Below are 24,532 nucleotides of genomic sequence, written 5' to 3'. Positions count from 1 at the left end.
CCTCTTCCTCCCTCCTCCCTCCTCCTTCCTCTTCCTTCTTCTTTTTTCCAGCCTGTCATTGTATTGAGTCACTCTGAGCAACCGACTCTTGGCAATGTTTCTGTAACCTTTTGGATATTTTCCCTACAGAGTTAACTTCAGCAGCTATGTAGGTACTGCCTCATGCCCCTTCCCTTTCTGAGCTTTCCTGCGCTGCAGCATTAGGGTGCTTTAAGTTGGTGTGTGTCCGCAGTGGTGCAAGTGGGGTGTGCTTGGAGCGGTGGAGCCCACTGACTGCTCTGCCTGGGTGTCCGGTGAGGTCGGGAGCAGTGCTCGAGGGGACGTAGAGTGCAACAGCTTTCCGCCGTTCCTGCCTGTGGTCAGGCACAGAAAGTCCTGAGAAGCTTCTTGTACGTGCAAGAAGAGAGGCGTGAGCAGAGGTGTTGGGGAACAGCTGCCGGAGCAGGATGCGAAGCCCCATCACCAGGCACCGTTTCTTGCATCTATGCCTAGCTTGGGGCTTGAACCCCTGGATGGAAATGCAATATCCATGTGGCCATGAGTGGGATTTCAATGCTGCCCGCAGGTCCCCGACGCAGTAGTACTTAAACATGCCAAGACTGTCTCTTGGCATGGCGCTTTCTTGGGTGCTGCTTTCACTTAAATGTAAGGACAGACACACTGGTCCCAGCTTACGAGACAGTCTAGCGCAGAATTCAGTAGCAGCAGTGGCTGAAGAAAGGATATCCAGGGAAGAAGATAAGCACAGGCAAAGCAGGTAGTGTTTCTTCCCTCTCTATAACCTCCAGCTTTCTGTGGCTTAAGGACTTAAGGCCCCAGGAGGAGTGCTTCATATCCCTCAGTGAGTTGTTCTGCCACTGATTTGTCCATTTGCTTTCTGAGCCAAGACTTCCAGCTCCTGCCATGTCTGAAAGATAACTTACTGTTATTTCTTATGCCTCCAGCAAATTGCTTTTTAAATTCTCTTTGACCACCTTATTATGTTTATCCTGCCAGACATTATAATCATCTGGTTGATCATGCATCTACTTTTCAGTGAAAATATAGGCTAAATTTCTCCAGGGCTAATGATTCTCTGAGCCCTTCTTGTAAGCTAACTTTTCCATCTCTCTGGGCACCAAAGATATATCGCAATTTGCTACGAGAGAGAGTAGTTCAGCTTGCTGCAAAACAAAGAGCTGTGGTGTTGCTTCTGAAATTCCCAGGAACACGCTTGGATGACCCCAAAGAGCTCCCGGTCCTGGGGAGAAAGGCTTTACCTGGCGGCTGCTGAACACTGAATACTCACGCGCATGACCTCCACAGAGCAGGCGTAGCTCAGAGGTGATCTGTTTGCACACAATTAATTATCAAGTTTCTAACACTCCGTTAAAATTGTTCTCTCTTGCTCTTTTTTTTTTCTCCTAGCAACAAGTAAATTGTAAAATTAAACCTTCTTACAGCAATCAGAAAACTGATTTTAAAAGTTTATTTAACTGAAAGTACCTGGAAAAGAGATTGTCTCTTTGAAATAATGACTGAAATTGTCAAGAAGGTGTAGACTTCAAAGTAGGTTAGTTCTGTGTTGGGTGGTTTTATTTAAGAAATGTATTATTTACTGTGTTGGTAAAATGTGCTGAGGTAGCTGTCTAGAGGAGTTAAATCTTCGTATCCACACACACTGTACAGAACTGACAGCCAAACCAAATGATCTTCCCTGACTTTGGGGAAAACTTTAGTGCGAGCAGAGCGCTATATTACGCTTTCTTGTTAGAAATATGTCAGATCCCAAATACTTTCTTATGAGCACATCTACTGGGAACTGCTGCTACCTTGCGTAACTGGAGCTAATGGCACAGACAGCTGAGGGTGAGTCTTGACTAGTGTCCTGAAATGAATTTGGCCTATAAACCTAGAGACAAAATGAAGTGTATTTTTTTTGCAGTTTGAGAAATTAAACAGTATTACACAACAGTAGTTGCATAAAATATGCTGTCTGCTCTAATAAAAAATGTTGAAATGTCTTGTTTTTTTATAGGAAAGTTCATTGGGTGGGAATAGAACTTGCGTTTAAAAATAAACTTTCTGGTTATGTGAATCTCTCGTTTATTTATATATGTATTTGGGGTTTGTGATAGCTTATTCAGAAGAGATGTCCTTGCTCATGAATAGCAGTTTGAATCACTGCAGACTGATTTCCCGGTGCATTTCTTGCCACTTGGACCTGTCACTACTGTATGTGCTTGCACAAACCATCTGTGACTCTGGTTCAGAATTTGTATCTTTGCTCTGGTTTCTTCTCCCCAAAGGAATAAAAAGTCTGATGCATCTCAAGCTGTTACTGTCCCTCCTGTTTTCTTCTTCTCGGCTTAAACGTTCAAGAAATGCTGTGTAACTCCCTTGTAAAACTAAGTGTGATAAAATCAAAAAATTCAATATTTTTCTTTAGTCGGTTCCATATAAACATTAAGAGTAATTTTGTAAAGTTGAATATTAATAACCATGATACGACTATGCATTTTTAATGTAGTTGTTGCCCACATTTGAAATTAGGTCATTCAGATATTCTTCTTACATTAAAGGCTGGAATAAAGTATCATATGAAAGTAGAGTTCAAGACCAGTGTTTTATACTGATTATGAGCAGTGTGCAGGTTGTATTTGGAAGGCAAAACAAAAAACTTTGGTTTTTTTTTTTCACTAGTATCTCTTGAAGAAGCTGGTAAGCCTGGAATTGAAATAGAGGCAAAAGATTATCAAAACTGTGTGCTTTAAGATGTATTTTTGTGATCTCTCCCAGTTGAAAACAAGATAGGAATTGGATTGCAAATGTTTGCAGCACACATTTGTAGATGTTCCGAGATGTCAATATGAACAGTCATTTGCACCGTAAAACTTTTTTTTTTTTTTTTTGTCATTGGTGTTAACTTACCTGAAGAGTTTTAAATGTTAGTCAGTTGAAAATTTGATCTTTCAGATAGAATTGTAAACTAATCCTTTTCTGTATAGGAGTATCTTTGTTGCCAGATTTCTAATAGGTGTATCTTCTAAAATTAAAATTCATTTTTTACATCATCTTAATCCGGGTTTGCAACATTGTGTGCAAGATGCCAATTTCTATGGTCTCAATAAATAATGGAAATACAGATCTGAATATTTCACAGCCAGACATAAACAGCAAAAGGTGCTTGCATACAGTAACTTTTAAAAAGTTGAAAATACTCTTGAAATCTTATTGGTAACTAGTTATTACATCTCTTGCAATGCTATTTAAAAGTTTAGGTATATATGAAATTAATATGGCATTCTATAAAGATTTACCAATAATATTAAATGACTTTTGTGGTTGTCTCACTTTATTTAAACAAAGTATATTATTGTTATGTGTAAAGTGTTATGCGTAAGGTATATTTAAACTGTTAGGAAAAGAATCTAATTGAAACTTCCTGTTTTCTTTCAGCTCCAGCAATAAATCGATTCACAAGACGGGCATCAGGTAAGTTGGATGAAGTTGCATGTTTCCTTGGTCTACATAATAAATTTAAAATAATGATGATTGTGACTGTCATGTAAAATATAATATGACATTAATCAGATTTCTTTGAAGATGACTGACTTGAGTTTATTTCAAATTAGTTATCCAGCTTGCTGAAAAACGTCGTCAAGGTTCCAGGTCACAGAACTTGCCTGAATCCTTCCTGTTGCTGTGGAATTTATGAAAAATCTAAGCTTTTCTTTTTCCTTTAAAAAAGAAATAATTTTAGGACTAACAGGACTAAACTTAGAAAACATGAACTGAGGGCGATCGGATCCAGTGTTGTCTTGCTTATTTCATAGATAACTTGAAACAGCAATTTGGCGATCACACGTGCATGAGAAAATGTACAGCCAAGCCAGCAATCTCCAAATTTTTTCAAAACTGAGCTGATTTGTGTACATGGTGCATCTCTGTAGAGCTATCAGATTGGGTCCCAAAAGCAATATTGTCATGACAGCGTTGTGTTGTGCGATGTTAGTGTTCCTGCTTAGCTTGGTGCTGTTTTGTCTATACTGCACGTTAGCTTGGTTAGTGCTGGCTCGGGGAACTATTTACCTTATTCCATTACAACATGTAATGGATCCCCCCATATTATGTGAGATTAAAAATTAATATTTTTGGCCTCTCTTTGTCCTCCTGTATTATGGCCTTTACATTTCATATTTTCAGGCTTTTTCTCCTGAAGCGTGAGTCCCAGAACTTAACTCTATTTATTTTTGAAATAATATGAATCTGGAAGTGGGGTGTAAAACCTTCCATTAAATATAAAAACATTCATAATGGACTCAGAGTCAGCAGAACTGAAAATGTGATCTATATCCAGTCAACTCAGTATGCTAAGTTTAAAATCTAAATATAAAACACTTTCTATTTTCAACTGCAGATCATTTTAGTAAATGTAATAAAGTGTGTATCCCACAATCCAGAAAGTCTGTCCAGACTTGTAGGTTTTCTTCCAACAGTCTCAGTCGGATAGTTCCTTGTCAATATAAAAATATTAGTCAAGTTACTAAGATGAGAACTGTACAGAATAAATGGAGATATGCATTTGCAGGATTGGGGCATATTGTATGTAGCACACAGTAAGAAAGCATAATTCATTCGAAAATACTCTCATACTAATGGTTTTAAGTTTTGCTATTACTTCATAAGGTGCTTGTAACATGAAATGAAAGGGATGATTTGTAGCTGGCACACACTAAGTGAGCAGGGGGTTATGCAGATTGTGTTGCGTGTTTAAAGCAAGGTTTTACTGTGACTGATTGACAGCTGACTTTAATCAATGCAGTCTTTTCAACAGATATGTGATAAGACTTTGCATTACAGTACGAGAGTTTGATTCATTTGAAAAGCTAATGCTTGCTCAGAAAAAAATTGGCAGTTATTTTCAATGTCCCTTTGAAAGGAAACAAAAAAAAGTCTGAAATTTTTGCACGCTTATTGGGGAAAAATATAAATAATTTTTGTGGGCAATTAATATTTAACGTGCTTAAGTCTTTTGTAGAAAGATAAGATTGAGTTATTTTTTTCAGAAAAATAAGTGGAATTGTATAAGATTGTTTAGATGTAAATCCTGTAAGTGGAATTCAATTTCTGTTAAGATAAGGAGATGCTCTGCAAGCCTCAGAAATGAGCACTGTTTAATTAAGCTGCAGCAAGGTAATAATACAATCTACTGTATGTACTATTTTATTAATTTTCAGGGCAGCTTTAATAGTCAAAATAATTATTTTTTCAAACAAGAAAAGCCATGAAAGGTGATAGTTCTTACTTCTTAAATACTAAATAGCTGCCAGAGAGATAAAGGATATGTAAGAAAGTTGATTTATCAAATATTAAATGTGCCTTGACCTATACTGATATGCAGGCATTTTACAGAGATGTTTTGTCATAACCATATTTTTAGATAGTGACTTTACTTTTTATTGAACAACTGTTTGGATACATTAAGATACTCAAGATACTTTGCAAATAGAAAAGCCAGACAGTGACTGCTTTCCAGGCTTTCCAGCTTTGTAGTCCAAGATGATTCTCATATTTAGGAAGTGAGAGGCTGACCAAAAGAAGAGTTTTTTGTTTGTTTGCTTTTCCAAGTATGGATTTCTGTTAATTTTAAACATATTAAATAAGAGCTATTTTAAAATGTAAAATGTGCAAGATTTTTGGTTCTGAAGTGTCATGGAAATTTTCTTGAAGATTTGCTTCTGATATGCATTACTCTGAGTTATTGTTAAATACTTTGATAGGTGGCTGTGGCGTGTGGTTGATGTTGCATGTGATCTGGTGATACTGCAGACTGATTGCCAAAGCGTGATGTTACTCTCCCCGCCTTTCTCACGTCTGCCCAAAAGCCATCTCGCCTTCCCTCGCGCAGGTCGGGGAGTCGTGCTGCCCGAGGGGGCACAGATGTAATGAAAATAGCAGTAGAGCAGTTCTTTGGTGTACTGGTTTTCATGTGGATCTCCCGTTGCCCCATGCTGGGGCTCCCAGATAACTATCTCCAAAAGGGTGGATTTTGCATGTTGCGTGCATGCTGCCACCACAGTGGCAGTAGCGGTCGAGTTCAGCCGGCGGCAGGACGGAGGAAGGGCAGAATCGCCCCAGCTGGTGCCAGGCGCACTCGCGCCAGGAGCAAGGAAAAACACCAGTGACATCCCGAGCAAAGGCTCCCAGACTGCTCTGCTAAAAGCTGCTTTTTGAGCTCTTGCAGTGATAGGCAGGGAGAAGCCAGATGATACACATTTCTTCACAAAGAATAATAATTCGCAGCAGTGGATGTGTTGATTTTGATGTCTCTGTTATTCTATAGGCAATCTCTAGTATTTTACTTGGTGGCATAAGATCTAGTTATTTTTCTAAACTGAGCTAGAAATTAAGCCGCAAGAGATTAATTGCTGAAGCACCTGCTGAAAACAATATAGTAAGGCATTTATTATTTAACAGCTGTTCCTGTTAACATGCTGTGAGTATATTAATGTGCTGTCACTGGTATGTAAAGGATAAAGGAGTAAGTAAGCTAGGATCCATTAATTGTTCTTGAATTTTAATTCTTAAAATTTATTGAGCTATGTAATTTAGTATCTTATCTGTATGTTTATGCAGGCAATGTATGTTCTATACATAAAATACACATGTACATATACCATGGAGCTGAAGGCATAGCTACCTACAGACTAGTTAGTCATGCACTCCCTTATTCTAGGCTGAGTACAAAGAATAATGGATTTCATAGTCTTAAATAGACGAAGTAGGCAAGCAGAGGAGGCTAGAAATACATCACACAGCTAGAATGAACAGTAAGATAGCTGCAAATGCTTTAATCCTGAAATTTTCTCTAAGATCTGGTAGGATTAAGATGAAGAGAAAGGAGAAAAAACACTGAGGCAATCAAGAGACATGGACAGGAAGAAAGGGGGGCACGGAGGTGGAGGCAGCGTGAAGCTGAAGAGAAAGCTGTGAGTATGCTCACAAGGTGAAAAATGATGTGGAGATTCCTGAATGAGCTGAGCTAGCCAAGAGGTGCAGCTTCTGAATATAGAAAGATGCTTTTTTGCTGTGGATGAGATTAATTTTCATCCATTCAAGTCTGCGATACCTAGGTTTGGAAAGCTAATGTAGTTCTGTGTGTTTGCAGAAGCACTGAGTTCTTGCTTTTCACCCTCTTGAAATGAATCTTGCATACAAAACCAGCATGGGGTTGCTAGAGAATGAGCATAAATTTAGACTTAATAGATACCACTTACTGGGGCTGTTTTTATCCATTTATTAGTATTATATACAAGTGTATAATATAGGCTTAATTTAAGAAATAGATAACAGTTTATAAAGTTACTTCAGTTCTGTGTCTGTTTAAGCTTCTAAAATGGTGAAAAGAACCTAAATGTTGTTGCCATGAGTTGGTATTGTCATGCTAAAAAAAATTGGTAGAGAAGTTCAAGGGCATATGTGAAGCATTTCTTATCAACAGAGATAAGCCCCTCATTCCTCTCCCCAAACATTATCCAAATTCAAAATACCCTTGTAGTCCTAGTGGAAAGGAAATAAATAGCATTTTAAATACTGTTCTTTCAACCACATGGAAAAGATGAGAGAAGTAGCTCTATTTTGTTCCATTTTTTGATTTGTTTTTTTTGTTTGTTTGTTTGGGGGGGGGGGATTGGCCAGCTTCTCCACAAAGCTCTAAAACAAAATAATTTAAACAACAGACAGTATATCAACCTTGATCATATAAGGAGAAACTGGTTAAGATATAGTTGGAGTGAACTAGCAATCAAGGAACTGCCACTGTCATGGAAAGAACAGGAGGAAGCAGGAAAGGTGAAGATTCTCAGGCTCTCCTCCATGGGTGCTGGTAATGACCACTCCAAAGACAGCAGCACATTATAAGTAAATTGAAGTTTACATTATACACTTCGTGGGTCAGTCATCAATCTTAGAGAGAAAGAGAATGAGACAAAATCTCTCAAGACACTAGAGGAGATCTCCGTGCAATAATTTTTTTTTTATTTTTATTTTTAGTAATCTTTTTCTACTCTGGAACTTTTGAAACTAGGAAATATTCGCTGCCTTTACATACACTCTTAAGGACTGTCACTTTTAGGTAACTTTACATGGCTGACTTAACTGAAGATGAAAGGCTGAGAAAGAAGGCTGCTTTCAAAAGGAAACAGTTTTTCATGCTTTTTGGAAAGTGTGTGTTTAATTCATTTAGCAGGTACTCGAATTCAGAGTATTTCACTATGGAGATCAAATCACTTATGTACTGTTGTAATTTCTAATTATGTTGGGCCTGTGTTTAGTGGCCTGTCTCTTCTTCAGCTACTCCTACAGTACACAAGTGACTCTAAGAATGAAAACTCATTTCATTTGACTCTGCAGATTTTATACTTACAAAGCATCAGATCAGATTTTCACCTGAGGAGAAAGAAGGAGGCGCAACATTCTCGTTATTCTTAATTACATGAAACGTCCAAAAGCCATGCAATGGGATTGTAAGTGTCTAACACAGATGATAGTTAATTTGAATTAGTAGAGCAGGTCATTTCAGTTTGTTTCTGCTCAGGGCTTGCAATTACTTAAGTATTTTCCAGCAAGAATTTCTGCTGGCTAGGAATATTTTCCCTTAATCTCAATAGGCAGAAACCAAAAGGAAACGCATGCAACTGTTTCAGTCATGTGATAAAATTTGCAGAAAGCAGTTCAGTTTAGAATCAAAACACACTGGTTACTTTCCAAGCCCCTCAAAGTAGCTGTTTTTATGAAAATACTAAACGCGCACGCACGCACACACCGAGTGAAATACTTCACAGGCAAGTTGCAGGCAATGAGCACTTCGTAGCACCATTATTTATATGGCTGATGTCAGGCGGTGTCCCATCGGTGGAGGGCTGCCTGGCCGATCTCCTCTCCGCACTGCTGTGCTGCTCTCAGTTGGGAGCAGTGCAGTGTCGCCACATCGGAGACGGGACATACACACACATGCGTGCACACACGCACGTGCACACACACGCACATTTTGTTATGCACGGGGCCCATTACGTAGCTTTCCCCGTTGCATGACCAAAGCAGAGCCCTTCCTGCGCTGGACTGGGGCTGGCTGCCTCCCGCTCACGTGACTGCGGAGGTGGGCGCTCTCGGCCCCTGCGCTGGCGTACAAGGTCGCGTGCCTCTGCGTGCCGTGCCGCGCCGCAGGTTGTCTGCGCTTTAGCACACCTTTGGCTGCGAGTGAGGGGGAAGGTTTGGTGCAGCCCTCGTGGAAGGGAGCTTGCCGGAGCAATTTATCCATCCTTCGTCTCACCCTTTCATCCTTGCGCGAGGTGCCAATTCAGAAGCAGTGACAAGATAAAAGTTTGGGGCTTCATGAATCTGAGCAGAGGTGTGGACTGTGGATTAGTCATACCCACAGTGACATTTACATATATCACTGCTTGTTTTCAGTTTAATGATTTCTACAGAAAATGTGACAAGCCACTTAAGGAACATGAAGAAATTTTACTGAATTTGGTCCATTTGCGTCCTGTTACTGAAGGGATGGGTAATTGCTTTCTGAAACTATAAGCTTGGAAGAACGTAAGTGATATTAAATTCAATTGTTTAATGCAAGCTACTATTTAGTAAGAGCAAATTGACACTGTTAGCCAAGAATAGAATATGTTACTAGGAAAGAAGATAAAGTTTTGAACTTAGAAAACAGATATTCCATCTGTAATTTCAGTCTGTTTGAATTATATTGAGATTTTATTAACAAGATTGGCATCCACTTTCCTATGGCGTGTTAAAAAATGTCAGAGAAAGAAAGAAGGCTAATTTAAATGAAATGATATTCCATTTTATACAATAAGGCAGAAGCTGGAGTTATACCAAAAATAATGATGAAGAATGAAGTAACTGTAAACTCCATTTTAAATTCACAGGTAGGAGAAGGTATTGTTGTAGAAGCATATCAAGTCATAGTGACAGAAGGTAGAAGAATGAAGAGCTTTTATTAATAGACTTGTAATTCCAATGTAGTTCTTCAAGCAGAATTACCAGTTCTGCAAGTTCTGAATTCTGTATAACCCCCAAAATTGAGTTCAAGTGATACTGGGTTCATCTTATGCTTTTCCTTGCATGCACGTAGTCGATAGCTAATTTGAAATGCCCAGTCCTCCATGTTTGTTAAATAAAAAGTGACCTATTCTGCCAACATACAATAGTATTTAACACAAAAACCCTGTTAGCACCAAGCCTGCCAATGTAAGTATTAAACAATGAGGGAAACCAGAACAAAATGTGCTGTTAAAGCTTTGAGGTATAGCATTGCATTATAGAGTACAATTGGGAAAAAAAAAAAAAAGCATCTAAGCTGGTGGTGGCACATCAGCGTGGTACGGTGTGGCAATTTGTGGGTTACTAGTGGTCACAGAAGCAGTAGATCTTACTAAGTTCGTGATGCCTGCTGACAGGATTGACAGGTTGTGCAGACTTCGAGCCACATGGCTGCAGCTGTGCTGTGCTCAGCCGTGTGCAGCTGTACGTGTGCAGACGCGTGCAGCGTTGTGTGAACAGGCACAGCCTTCGCTTACTTCCTGATCCTTTTACAACGCACTCGTTGGTTATGTTTCACCCGTTTTTTCTACACAACTGTGCCTCTTTCATGTATTCTATAGATAGCAGCTGCCTCAGTCATTCAGTGCTGAGAACAAATTCCCTTATTTTGTGATTTTGCACAAATACATGGTATAGTCTGTACTCTCCAGTCTTTACAGAGAATGTTTTCTTTCCTTGTCAGGGTCTCTCTTACAGTTACCATCATTGCAGCACAAAGATGCTTCACAAACATTGAAGAATTTCACAACACCTATTTCAATTAAAGAATGAGGAATGTCCCTGGTTAATACGTACGGAAATTGCAGCGTTTATATTCAAGCCAGGATGTATATCACTAACTTCGTCTGCGTCAGAAATTGAATGCCCAACATGAGATTCCCATTTTCTTTCCTTGAAGCACTTAATATCACAGCTCCTTCAAAGCATAAATGTAATTATATCTGCACAGCAGTTTAAAAATCAGGTGATTACATCTCTTTGCACTGTGATATGTCCACATTATTTTATGTGTTGTGTAATGAAGCTCCAGGCACACAGTACAAAATCTTTTCCCATAGGTATAAGTCTGAGCTCTCCTCTCCTGCAATATGGGCGCTCCAGATATAGCATGTCTGGCCTTAGCCTGCCATTCACGTACCCCGTCTGCATTTGCAGCATTATCCCAGGGCCAGTGCCACAGAGAGAAATGAGCCGCAGGGCTCTCCCAAGATGGGTCTGATAGCAGGTGCCACAAGAGCCAGTGGGACTTGTAGCTGGGCTAAACTTAGGCTACTGTATAACTATATGGGCATGATGAGCTATAGGCACCTTACAGCCATTGGTGGGATGGCAGTGAGCGAGCTGTGGAGCGAGCTGGGCTTTAGGCTGGTGCCCGGTCCACCCACCTGCTGCAAGCACAGACCTAACTCTTGAGAATGAAGGACCAACTTCAGTGGCCTGTCCACAACTCACGCGAGCTCTGCGGGAAAGGTGCAGGAAGAACCTGTTTCCCTCCCAGCACCATAACCAAGTGACCCACCTTCCCTTCTGTATTTTCCCTTACGTACCTTACTTGCTGTGCACTTCACAAGTTTATGCTGCAAATGAGACAAAGTCATAGGACCAAGAGTTTAATTTGCTGTGTAGTCTAGTCTCTTTGTATATATTCTGGGCATTTTAGAAGACTTCCTGTTAGAAAAACAATGAGTGAACATAGTTGTAGAGATGCTTAGAGAGCATTTACGTTTGCTCCAAAATGCTAACCATTGCTTTTGTCCAGAATGTCTAATCAAATAACATAATAAAGTTAAACTTGTAGCATTTGTTCCTGACCTGTTGTTATGCTAAGGTTTGTTGCTTTTGCTGCAGATCTTAAGAAGGGTTTGTGTGCTGAGAAGCTTGTCTTTTCCCTTTCTTGCTCAGTTAATTTAGTTGTGTTGGTGAAAGATTCTCCCTCTGAAACTTCTCCCTCTCTAGATCATCACAACCATACCATAAATCTTCCACACTACGGGGTATAGTTGGACACTAGTATTTGTATGCAAAGAGAACAAAATTTTGGCTATCTGTGCATTACTTCTGGAGCTTCTTAACTTTAAATGTTCACTTTTAACATTCATTTAGGATTTTTGTGGGATTTCCTGTATTAAACCTACAAAACCTAGAAAATAGATTCTCTAGCAGGTTGTACCGAAGTGTTGCCTTGTATAGGTCATCAGCAAAGTTTGAACCCAGTTTTTTCAGAGCTTATGGTAGCTGAGTTACAGAAATATTAAGTGCTAACTGCTGCAAACTAAGATAATGCTAGATTTTAGATATGGTTATGCTTAGGCTGTTTTGTCATAACTGTAGTACTAAACTTCATTAAGGAAACAAGAAAAGGTTAGGTAGACAATTTATAAGGCAAGGTTTGAAGGAAGGGAGGAAAGAAGGCAAGAGAAAGAAGGGAGAAAGAAAATGAGGGTTGATGGTAGGAATAAATACACAAATCCTATATATGTAGTATGTAAAAGGTTGCTATAGATAGGGCTACCAACATTTGTCCCAAGGGAGATGGCAGGGAAGGAAGGAAATAAACATTAATTGGCTTAATTTTTACTCACAAAAATATTTAGGTTAGGCTTTAGGAAAAACTTTCTAACTAAACAGTTGAGTAATAGACTAAACTGCTCAGTGATATTGTGGTATCCTGGAAGCTTTAGAAAGAGGTAAGACGTGTTCTTCTGGAGTGATGGAGGTGTAATTCATGCAGCATCATTGCATAGGAATGATTTAGATGACTTCTTGAAGTTTCATCTACATTTCTTTCATTTTTTTAAAATGCCCTTAAAAGCACATATTTTTAGATTGCATTTTATAGACTGAGTAAAATGTACAGAGTAATGATTTTAAAAGCATGCAATTCAGAAAAGAGAGAGAGCAACCGCTTCAGGAGACAGAAGTTATACAAATACGGTTTTGGTACATAAATTACAGTATATACCTCCTTTTTGGAAATTGTATTTTTTTCTGCTGTTTTAGTAGTACCTTTAGAAAGTATCCTGCATATAGTATTGTATCAAAGGTGTGTATAAAATGAATAGCCGTAGCTTTGTCTGCTATTTAGGCTGATGAAATCTTGTTTCAGATATATGAAACACAAACCAGAACGTAGCACTGAAATGTGAATCAGAATCATGTTAATGGGCTGTAGTCCAGTCAGTCTGGTAAGGAGCTCAGGTAACCCAGTAAGGTATGGAGCTGTTGGACTCACAGACTAGCTCCTTTTAATGCATTTTATGTTTGTGACTAGTCAATAAAATGGGGTGAGGGAAAGTGCCGCAGAATAGCTTTGGTCTGTGTTCTGAACCCTCCCCAGCACCAGCAGCGTGGCCGTGTCCGTACCGCCACGTGGAAACTGTCCCTGGGCGCTGCTGTCCCCTGCGCTGCGGCCGGGCTTGGCTCTGGGAATGCTGCCTGATCCGGGTCGCACCAGTGCCCCGGGAGCGTGCGTGAGCCCCTGCGCCCTGGCCTTCCCCGTTTACCAAAATAGGTGTAGTCCCACGGCCTGCTTGAGGTGTCAGCACTCAGTAGGGTCTATCTAAAGAGCTAAATTTTTTCCTCTTTTTTTAAAGCAGATCACTCTTTGATACTCTCCTCCTTAGGATTCTTTAATGTATCTAATATTTCTTTTACAATAAAATAAATACAGTGCATGCAGAGATCTCCTTCTCTTCTTGTATGACTTAAAAGTAGTGAATAAATTCCAGAGAAGACAGGTTTTCCAGAGAAAACAGACTTTCTATCAAAATAAATCCAGAAATGAGACCAAATGCTCATATTAATAATAATAAATATGGCTTTTTATCTGCAAGCAGTAGTTTGCACATGTCAGTGATTATTAAATAAATGTACTAAGAGTTCTTAATGGATACTCTCAGTGTGCAATGACTGCTGTAAACTAGTGAATATAAAACACAGATAATTCTCTGTTATATTTTAATTTCTCTTGTTCTTCTTCTGACCAAGTTTTTCAGATTAGTAGTTCTTCTGTTTGCTCCAGTTAACATCTGACATGCAGTACAGGCTTCCTGTGTCTCACAACCTGTAGCTCATTCTGCTTTTTCTGTTTTAACCTGCTTCCAGTTTTGCTTTTACCATTGATGATCTCAGCAATCCCAGTAGCACACCAGGATCTAAAAATGATCAGAGAAGCTAATAACCTTCCAATTCATTTATCAGAATGTTCATAATACACAGTTTTGAAGCAAATAAAATAATTATTTATTCAAATGAGTATGTGCATCACTGAAATAAATAGTATCTTAAAATGTTTTTTGGAGGAGACATTTATTATTATCCACTATTCAATAATTCTGATTTTCCTTCTCTAAAATATTTCAATATATGTGCCTATGATAAGTTCAGCTTCAGTTGCTGCACTATTTTGTTTTTTAACATTTGTCTTTAGATTTGGGAGGTACGCTAATCCCTACTGTAGTTGATAGACCATTAATTATAATATCTGCCTGCCAGATTTCCAGAACAAATCCATTTTTATCTCTGATGTCATGTGGTTTGACTTTCATGCTATAGAAGATTTTTTTCTGGAGGATAAGAGATGAATAGGACAAGGTACATTTTACATACTGTATTCTTCAAAACAGGTAAGAGTACTTGTGGAACATCTCACTTAACAAGTTTCCTTGCAGAATGGTATGACACAAATGGCTAGGCCTATGATCATTAAACTAGGCTTAATACTTGGCAAATACTGCTTCTTTTAAATACTGGTGAGCAGAAGAAAAGGGAAATTTTACATATAAATATCTTTGCTGAATACTGTGGTGTTTAAAATGCCATATGCCAGTTTATGCACGTTGTATAAAATGTACAGCAGCCTGATGTTTTGCCTCCTGAATGCTCTGTGTCAGTTCCATATGTTTCATGGGAAGTGCGATGCCTTGAGTTGCGCAATGTACTTCTCAGTTCTTTAAACAAAATGTGCTTTGTCAAAGCACAAGCTCAAGGCTTTCTATCCAAGTGCTTCATATCTCCCCCCACCCCATCATCCTGGTCTACAGCATCTTTGGACTTAGCTTTTTGCATCTTTATCATATATTGCTCAGGCCCCTTCCCTAACCTTTAGTTTTGAGGATATAGTCACGTTTAAAGCCTGGGAGGAAATACAGCTTAATGGGTAAAGATAGCATCTCTGATTTTTTTTTTTTTTTTCCCTTCTTCTTCTTCAGTGTTTCATACTGCTTCTGTGTTGGGCAACCATATAATTTTGCAAGGCAAGCAGATTGGTATCCATAGGTAAAAGTTTTGTAATAGCCACTCAGTGCTTTGGTCTTAGAGATATTTTCTGACTTCTGAGGGAATTGCTGTAGGAGTTGTTGGATGCATTCACAAAATAATTTAAACCAAATTTACTAACTTGGAACCATAATATCTTCTCATTCTTTAACACTAGGCAATGCTCCTTTTTTCACTTCAGATCTTGCTTTCTTTTCTGGATAAAGATGTGAAAAGTCCTCTTTCCTATAAACTCATTGGATATCTAATTTTTAAATCTATCTATGATCTCAACGAGATCAGCTCGTTGGTGAGCGATTGCAGAGGAGAATCTAAATCATTGTTATAGCTCAGTAGTACCCAAAGACGCCAGTATGTGGTCATGTGTTGGTAACCACACATTTTGCTACTTAAAGTTCTTGCTTTAAGTCAAGTCAAATCACGTAGGAAGGACAAGTATGGAGAACCCTGTGCTTGAATGTTATTAATCTGTTGCTTTCTTGTATATGTCATCCAGACAGTTGGTGTGCTAGAAGAATGAGGAAAGCAAAATGGTACTGTTTTTATGGATCAGTTGAAGAAATGCAATCCCTGCATAATGCAGAGTGGAAAAATACAAAAAAAGATTGTTGGAGAGCAGTGGTCAGTCAGCTGTCTCCCTAGCAGAGCGGACAGGGAGAGGAATAAGGCAGTAGTGGATACACATGGTTCGTAAGGGCCGAGAAGGGGATAATAGGAAGCCTGTGCGTGATACGGTCAAAAAGAAAGAGTTAACGGGGGGTTCGGATCCTTTGTAGCATGCCTGCTACTGCATGCACAGCAGCAGTTCCTGTTCAGTGTAAGACATCTTCTTTTTCTGTACTGTGTAAATTCCAGTCTCTGCAGAGATCTTAGTCTCAAAGGGAAGGATAATTAAAATGACATAAAAGCTTTGCTGCATAAAGGAGACAAAGAGTGCTAGTATTAGAGTGATTTGCTTCAGTCTGACAGAAGTGTTCGACTATTCATATTGCTGTGCTAATAGTGTGCGTTTGCTGATATAGTCATGCAGCTCATGATAGCCTCACACCTGGCTGTACATGACTCAGTATGTAAGTTGCTTAAAACCACCTGAACACAGCTTGACCGTGAAACGGTCAAGAAACTGTGACAAATTTAAGATTGAGAGTAACAGGAACAAACTCATTCCTGTAGGTGCTCTGGCCTCCCAAAAGATGGGATATTACTGTCGCCTTGCACAGAACAAGAAGCTGTCTTGACAAATTTACATTAAAAGCAGTTAATTGAATTCAGAAGTACATTTAGCTGGTCATGACGCACTGGAGATCATAAACAAATGTACTTTTGATTGTACCACAGGTCACTGGGAATTATGGCTTTTGTGATCTTATAAAGCAAAGTATAATCAGTATCTTGAATAAATAAAAATAACAAAATAATCTGTGTAATTGTTCTCTAACGGATTTCAAATGATGTGCCTGGAGCGAGCTACAAAAGTGGTCTCTAAGGGACAAGAAAATACAAAAGAAGGCTTTTCTCAGATTTGCAGAATAGTGGCCTTGCGCCTTTCTAGCATGAGAGCGTACATGGGATGGAGAGTTCTTGGTCTGGGTTTATGGTCACAGGAGAGTAAGAAACCACCTGACAATCCTAAAATACCCTAGAACGTGTCTGTGAATGGAGCACTGGAAAGCATATGTAGTAAAGTGAGGATTAATACTTTGTGTTTTTGTTATATGTATGTTTCTCTTTTTACTATATAACAGTAAATTATGTAGCTTTGTGGCCATGCATGCATACATAAAGACATGACACACAACCTTATATTTTGCATTTTCTAGCTTTTTTAATTTTGTAAATCTAGTGTGGTGTTTACAGAGTGTGATGCTGTTAGCATAGAGAGCTGCTTTAAGCTGAACATGGGGGAAATACTATGTTCATAATTTATATTTAGTAATAAATGCTAAGCAGTAAGTAATATCGTTTGCAAAGTCACAGGCTCCCCGAAGTTGTATTTCATTTTGTCCTATACTGTTGTTCATTCATGTAGTCACAAAATCACAGAACAGTTGGGGTTGTCAGGGACATCTGGAGGCCACCTAGTCCAGCCCTGTGCTCAAGCAGGGTCAGCTGGAGCAGGTTGCCCAGGACCATGTCCAGTCAGGTTTTGACTGTATCCAAGAATGGAGCCTCCATAACCTCTCTGGGCAACCTGTTCCAGTGTTTGACCACCCTCACAGTGCAGAAGTGTTTTCTCGTGTTCAAGTGGAATTTCCTGTTTTGATTTGTGCCCGTTGCCTCCCGTCCTGTCATTGGGCACCACTGAGAAGAGTCTGGCCATGGCTTCTTTATGCCCTCCCATCAGATATTTATAAACATTGATAAGATTCCCCTAAGCTGTCACTTCTTCAGGCTAAACAGTATTCTTATTTTCTAAGTAGATTTGCTTACATGTTTTCTTTCTCAACGCTAATTGGTTTTCTCCTTCAGTTGCTGTGTCAGTGATTGACCAAATTATTTTTTTTATTTTTATTGTATTTTGGTGATCCAGATGGGAGGAGAAAACACTTGAAATCATGATATAGTGCATCGATGTTTATTTAAAATGCTTAGTTTGAATTGAAATTTTTTATAGGGTGAGTTATTACATTTATTTTTCATAATAAATAGAAGGCTATTGAGTTTCAGAATGTATTTATTTATTAAACTATTCTTTAGGTAGTTGGACTTTTATAATTAAGGTTACCAAAAAGCGCCAGTGATACACATAATTTTGACATACTGATACATTTTTGGCAAATTATTTTTAGGATTTAATTTTTTGTGGTTCATCTCTGGCCATAAAGTAATTATCATCTGAAATCTGAACAAAGTTATTTCAATATCTATGACATTTTCAATACTGAAGCAAAATCAGTTTGAGTTGTCTGATGTTAGTTTAATGACCAGACATGTGACAAAATAGCTTTTAAAATGTATGATTATAAAGCTCCCTATTAAGGTTGAATTACTAAATGAAAAACAATGATGTTTGCCAAAAGTTCAAACTGGCTGATTATTAGTATCATGAATTTATTTAAGTCTGTATGTTCAGGTCTAGACCTTTTTTTTTTTTTTTTTTTTTTAAGCACTAAGTATCTCCCACTGATCTCAGTGAGAATGAAGATGCTCATTTGGATGGAGAACAAGGTGATGAGCAGCTGTATTGTGCAAGAGAGGAAGGAAATTTTGGGGGGGATTCTGTTCTGTTCACACTTTTCATGCGGGACTCCTTAATTGAACACAACATGAGTGATGGGTCATTTTCAAAGACATTATTTTTATGAGCAATTGGTATGGCTTCTGTTTGTAGCCTCGTTGCAATCGTGGCAGACGAATGGCTTTCCTTGTGCGTTTATCATCTAGGTGGTACCGGCGGGAACTCTGCATTTACATCCCCACATCCCCCTACCCCCCTTTTTTTTTTTAAATGAATACACGCTACAAAACCTCTCTATTTTGCTTCCTAGCACTGGTTTCATGACTGCTAAGTTAAAACTACTGCCCTTGTGGCCTCTGAGGATGCAATCAGCACCCGTTAATGATGAGGTTACGAAATCACGCCTGGGTGTGAGTAGAGAGGACATGGAGAAGTGGCTTAGCAGAAGGGAACACTAACTCTGAGCCGTCTGGATTGATGGAAACTCTTTGTTCCCAGCTTTCTGGGGTATGCACGTACACTTCCTTCGCTATTACGCAAAGTTCTAGTATCAGAACTTTGGTTTTGAAACTTATATTTTCACTCAGTGTTCTACACAAAACATTGTCAAATAAAGTGGGGGCAGGAAGACTGATTGCATATTCATATTTTTTATGCCTATTTATTATTGCCTATTTTTTTGGAGGATCATGTCCAGTGAATACTTACAGTTCTGTTTTCCAGCTGAGTCATTGATCCTTTAGCTGATATTGCCACAGAAAATATTTGGGAAGCTGCATGCTGTTTCCCTCTACTCTGACATGGATTTGGGGAAATTTAAATAAGAATTTAAACTTCTTTTTGCAGGCAACAAAATTAGTGACTAGAAAAATTTATTTTTAGGCTTTAGGAGTTTTTAAATTTTTTTAACAGTCTTCTGATCTTTGCTTCCTTGAGAAATCCCATTTTATGATAAGTACAAAATAGATAGTATGAATAATATATAATCACAGTGATAAACAGTGTAAAACAGATTGAAACAAAAGTCAATAACTATCATCCACTACACAGTGATCCCCTGCCTTCTGAAAATTGTATTAATCATATGCATTTTGCACTGTGCCCATATGGCCATTAAACTTTAGAAATTTATTCTTCATTATGGAGAACTGAAGGCCCGGAGCTGTTGGGTAGTACCTAGGTGAGGGAGCGGAGACCCTGAACCGTGTGCTCCTGTCTTCTCAGGTCTTGAAGCACCCTGTTATGCATTTTCTTTCTATTATATTCTTACAGATATAAGGAATGGCTGGGAACTACGGGGGACAGATGCACCAGTATGAGGGAGCAGAGGCTCTGTATATGGTGTATCCGCCATTCTCTGGATCCCACAAGCTACTTATGCTGTATGTACAGTGCTTTTATGTGGTGTCTCTAATTCTTATATAGTCCTATAGTTATTACCTGGCTTCATCCTTATGGGTATATTATGTTAATGATATTTAACTTTATGAGGACCTAAAAATATTCTAAGGGCCTTCTGCAGTGCCCACGGAAACCAATGGTAGTATTTCTACCTTTTTTTTTTTTTTTTTTTAAACCAAGTTCTGACTGATCTTTTAATTTCTCATTTTCAAAGGTCAGTGCAGTATCTTGATGAATTGCATTATAGTGGTGACAAAAGTTAGCTTAGTAACATATGATAAAAATGCAAATATTTTCAAAGAATTAAAATCTTGGTATAAAATACACTTATTACCGGTCAGTGTTATGGAGGCAAACTTCCTCTTCTTAAATTTCAAAGAATTAATTAAAAATATGATTTAACATTATAGTGCTGGGTTATCTTTTTCTAACAAAGAAGCTAAAATAAAAATTGATAATGCCAAAAAGTATTTAGTTGTAGCTTTGAGTGGTGTAACAGGCAAGTTGAAAATACAGTTTAAACTGAAAAGGTAAATACTCCAGCTCTCGAGACTTGAAATAGTTTAATTGTATCAGTTGTCAGTTCCACTCTTATCATCTTCTTGAAGCAAATAAACACTTCTGCATTTTGGTGAACACATATCCCATCTGTTTGGACATTGGAAATATATTTCACTGGTAGTTCAGAGCACTTCGATGTTTTAAAATTCTGCATTTCTGATCAGAAGAAAGGAGATAACTTGTATAATTCCATGCCACACAGAGAAAATGGAAATTAAATAGAAAAGTAAGAAAGGAAATAATATGGAAGAAAAAAAAAAAAAGGAAGAACAGAAGGAGGCTATCATTGAATTCCTTGGCAATTAAAATAATGTGGATTAAACTTCTGATCTTAATAAAATTTACTGGAGACATTTTCAGGCACCAAATGTCAGAAGTAAAACTGTCACCCATGCTTAATTTTTCATCACAGTTTTTTTGCCTATTAGAAGATAGCGGGTGTGTGTGTGTGTGTGTGTGTGTGTGTGTGTGTTATTCCGCTGAAATGCTTGCTTTTTATTGACCAACACAATTGTCTGAAACTACTGAATGTATTTATATAATCTGGAAGTTCCCAGAATTTCCCTTTGGCATTTTACTGAATTTTATTTTATCTTCCCTCTTGTACAGTGTCTATTCTAAGTCATTAGGTTTTCAGTGGTGACAGCATAATGGTGAACACTTTATTCTGAACTGTTCTTGAAAAAGAACAGAGGAAAATATGAATAGGCCTTTTTCTTACTGGGTATAAGTGTAACAGTAGGTTTTTGTGTCTCTTTATTTTAGGTAGTTTTGTTATCATCAATAAATAATAGTGTCTGTCTTTGGGTGATACTCTACATGTACATGTGCTCTGTTGGCATACATAGTCCTGCTCACTAAAGATCGGGTAATTATTTTTCCCTTGGCAGTACCTGTGGGTGTAGATGCTCAACCCTCTCTCACTCTCAGAGTGAGGGCACAGGAGCTGTAATGTGCTCAGGGCCATGTCCATTCCTCCAACTGCTCTGCTGAGATGGAGCACTTGGCTTACACAGGTTTTCTTCTGCACAGTGTATTATTCTATTACTCCTTTTTGTTTAATGCAATAACTTCTTTATAACTTGGCTCCATTGCTGTGAGACTTGGGAGGCTTGAATTCCATCTCTGATTGAGGTATTTTTATTGCTTAGAAAGTGATACATTCCTGATAAGTGCTCTATCTGCTATTCTTCTAAATTTAGAAAGTGAAGGGATTGGATGTTGCATGAGAGTGGATCTGAGAAAGTCACAAGGCCTCATCTGATTCAGGAGTCTGAAATTGCAATGAGCCTCTTGGCCATTGCTAGGCCACCAGCACCACTCCTGACACCCCTGAGGGCCTCTGATCCCAAACTGACTGGGACTCCTCTCCTACAGTGACTCCTTCAAGGAGATGCCTGTCTTGGTTCTTCCATCCTGAGACCTGTGGGGCCAGTGTGGTTATCATAGAGGGTTGTGACATGAATGAAAGTCTGCATGTTGTCACTGACTAGCACTGGCTACCAAATAAAAGCCAACACAACAAGCATATGTCTGCTTTCCCCCATGCAGCAACTGTGTGATTTATAGCTCTGTCAGATCTCCTGGCACCAACTGGTGATACCTCAGTAAAAGTGACACTTTGTTCTCAGAACTAGCACGGAATACTTTGGAAGTTGAAGAGACAGAGTTTAGCTTGGTATGGTACTACATTCTCTCATCCTCATCACTGATCCTTCAACATCAGAAATAATCACAGACCCTTGGTGCTGCAATACAGCCCATTGCCTGTGAATGTGAAAATGAACATTCTTTTGGGCACTTATTTGGGTGTTTTTGAAAATGAGGCTACTTATTCCAGGAAGGGGAAAGTGAGCTGTTGGTATTCTAAGAGTAATAGTCACCCATTGTACCTGATGAATTACTGGATTTTTGATGTAACTACTTGGGATCCAGTCTTCTCCTCTGGTTACAATTCAACCTGCCTAGCATTGGATGCCTCAGTTGAACTGCTCCACTGCAAAGTAATTAAACATATGTATCTCACTTCAGGATGTCGGCTCAGCCTTCTTTTTCCTACTTTCTCTTGAGACAGTGTCTTCAGGGTGGCTTTTCTCATCTCACAATGGAGAGCACAGTGTTTTAGTGTATTACAGTGGCCAAGGTTCTTTTCAGGGTATATTCTGGTGAGTGGAAGGTTTACTTAAGATTTCTGTAATTAAAACATATGGAGACCTAGTGGATATTTTGCATCAGTTTTCTGCACTTTTGGTGTCTCTCCCAATTAATAAGGCCACTCTGAAACTGGCAGACTTACTTTGGAAAAATGTTATTTTCCCCATTCTCCTGCCTGGAGAATTGATGCGGAAACATCTTAACATTCTTAACAGTGTGGACTTCCTATGCACTCATGCAGTTCATTTATTCCTGGTGTTGTTAAATACCTGGACAGTTTGAAAAAATGTGTTTATTTTCATCATTGTAATTCCGGCTTGCAATTTAACAGGCATTGTTTGCTCCAAAAGATGACAACTTTTGGACAATTTGTCTTTATCCGACTTTCTCTGACTAACAAGAAGGGGATTTTTTTTGAGTCCTTGCTGAAGTCCAAATTGCTTCCAGAATATCCCTTTAAGACTTTCTAGGTGTGTAAGTATGGCCTCATGGTTCATGGCATCTGCTGTTTTCACCGGGACATTGTGGCTTCAAAGTTCTGGCCTGTCTAGAAACATGCTAACATTTGTCAAGAATCTTCCATTCAGTGGTTCCTCTTTTTTTTCAGTCAGCGGTGTAATGTCATGTTTTCCTTCAAAAATTTGTGGGCCACAGTTGGACATGTTCGACATTTTTCCCTTTTGTTTTAGTTCTGTGCTTTTGTCAAGGTGAGGAGCTTCAGATGAGGCCTCAGGATAATTATATTTAAGGTAATATCTGTACAAGAGGCATTTTGAATGAACTACACAGAAGCAGAGGCTTTTCCGCCATGAAACACCAGTGAACTTCGGTCCCTGTAATCTGTTAGGGGCGTAGATACAGAAACCCTGATATATGCTCGAGGCTACAAGCCATATCCTCCTTTGCCTTCTACACATCTGGCCTGTCTGCATTTCCTGCCCTTTTCACCAGTTTGCTGAAGGTTGATGCTGTTCATGTTCAGCATTTGGAAATATTTCTTTTTCCACATTTCAGTGATCATTCTTCTATATATACCCTTATTAACCAGACTTTTCAGTTTCTTCATTTATCCATTTCTGTTTGTACGTCGGGGGTCCCAAGATAAATACTTGAAAGTTATACCTTGCATGATCACAGCTTATAACATTCACTGGACCAACTGTTGACTCCTGAGTAATAGATTCTAATTTATACTAACCGTCAATCAACAGTTTACCTTCTGGTCAACCACTCAACCTCATTTTCTCTTGTGACAAGTGGTCTGTTAACTTTTTGTGGTGTTTCATACTAAATTTTGCTTCTAGTTTGGCTCCACTGTAGTCTTCTGTGGTATATCTACTCAGCAAGCAGGTCACTATTGTTCAGGTTGTGCAAAGCTTTTCTTGTGACAGGACCAGGCCAACATCTGCAAGGGACTGTCTCTCCTGTTCCCCCCCTATCTTTAAGAACAGAGTCATCAGATGTGTTCTTCATGAAATGAGAACAAAAAGCCTTGAGACCTCCTATGGCACTTGCTAAAGGAGTTCCATAGTGGCTGGTTTTGATAAACATTCAGATACCCTTTGCCAGGTAATTAATAGCATCAGGGAAACAACTTGGAACTATAGGTAATGTGAATGTACTTATGGACTCAAAATAAAAAAGATAATTTCCTTATAATTAGATTTTTCAGGCTCATACGATAGTTTAGTTTGGAAGGGACCTTAGGAAGTCTTCTGCTCAACCTCCTGCTTGCAGTAGGGGTAGCTCTGAGATCAGACCAGGTCGCTCAGAGCTTTGTCCAGATGGATCTTGAAAACCTTCCAGGATGGAAAGAAGCTGCACAACCTCCCTGGACAACCAGTTCCACTGCCTCAC

At 38.8% G+C, this 24,532-nt stretch overlaps 1 protein-coding gene across 1 annotated transcript in view; it reads left to right on the top strand.

The window, feature by feature from the left end:
• Positions 1 to 24,532, top strand: part of PRKAR2B (protein kinase cAMP-dependent type II regulatory subunit beta) — an 85,935-nt gene that overhangs the window by 20,676 nt on the left and 40,727 nt on the right. Inside the window, exon 2 of the mRNA XM_026059033.1 lies at positions 3,439 to 3,474. Within this exon, the coding sequence (XP_025914818.1) occupies positions 3,439 to 3,474 (36 nt within the window). The remainder of the gene's footprint in view (positions 1 to 3,438; positions 3,475 to 24,532) is intronic.

The sequence above is a fragment of the Apteryx rowi genome, unplaced genomic scaffold (assembly GCF_003343035.1).
Source record: "Apteryx rowi isolate R43461 unplaced genomic scaffold, aptRow1 scaffold_151, whole genome shotgun sequence".
In the NCBI taxonomy this organism is placed as follows: domain Eukaryota; kingdom Metazoa; phylum Chordata; class Aves; order Apterygiformes; family Apterygidae; genus Apteryx; species Apteryx rowi.
The sequence above is the reverse complement of the archived record's forward strand: the minus strand, read 5'-3'. Positions and strand labels throughout refer to the sequence as shown.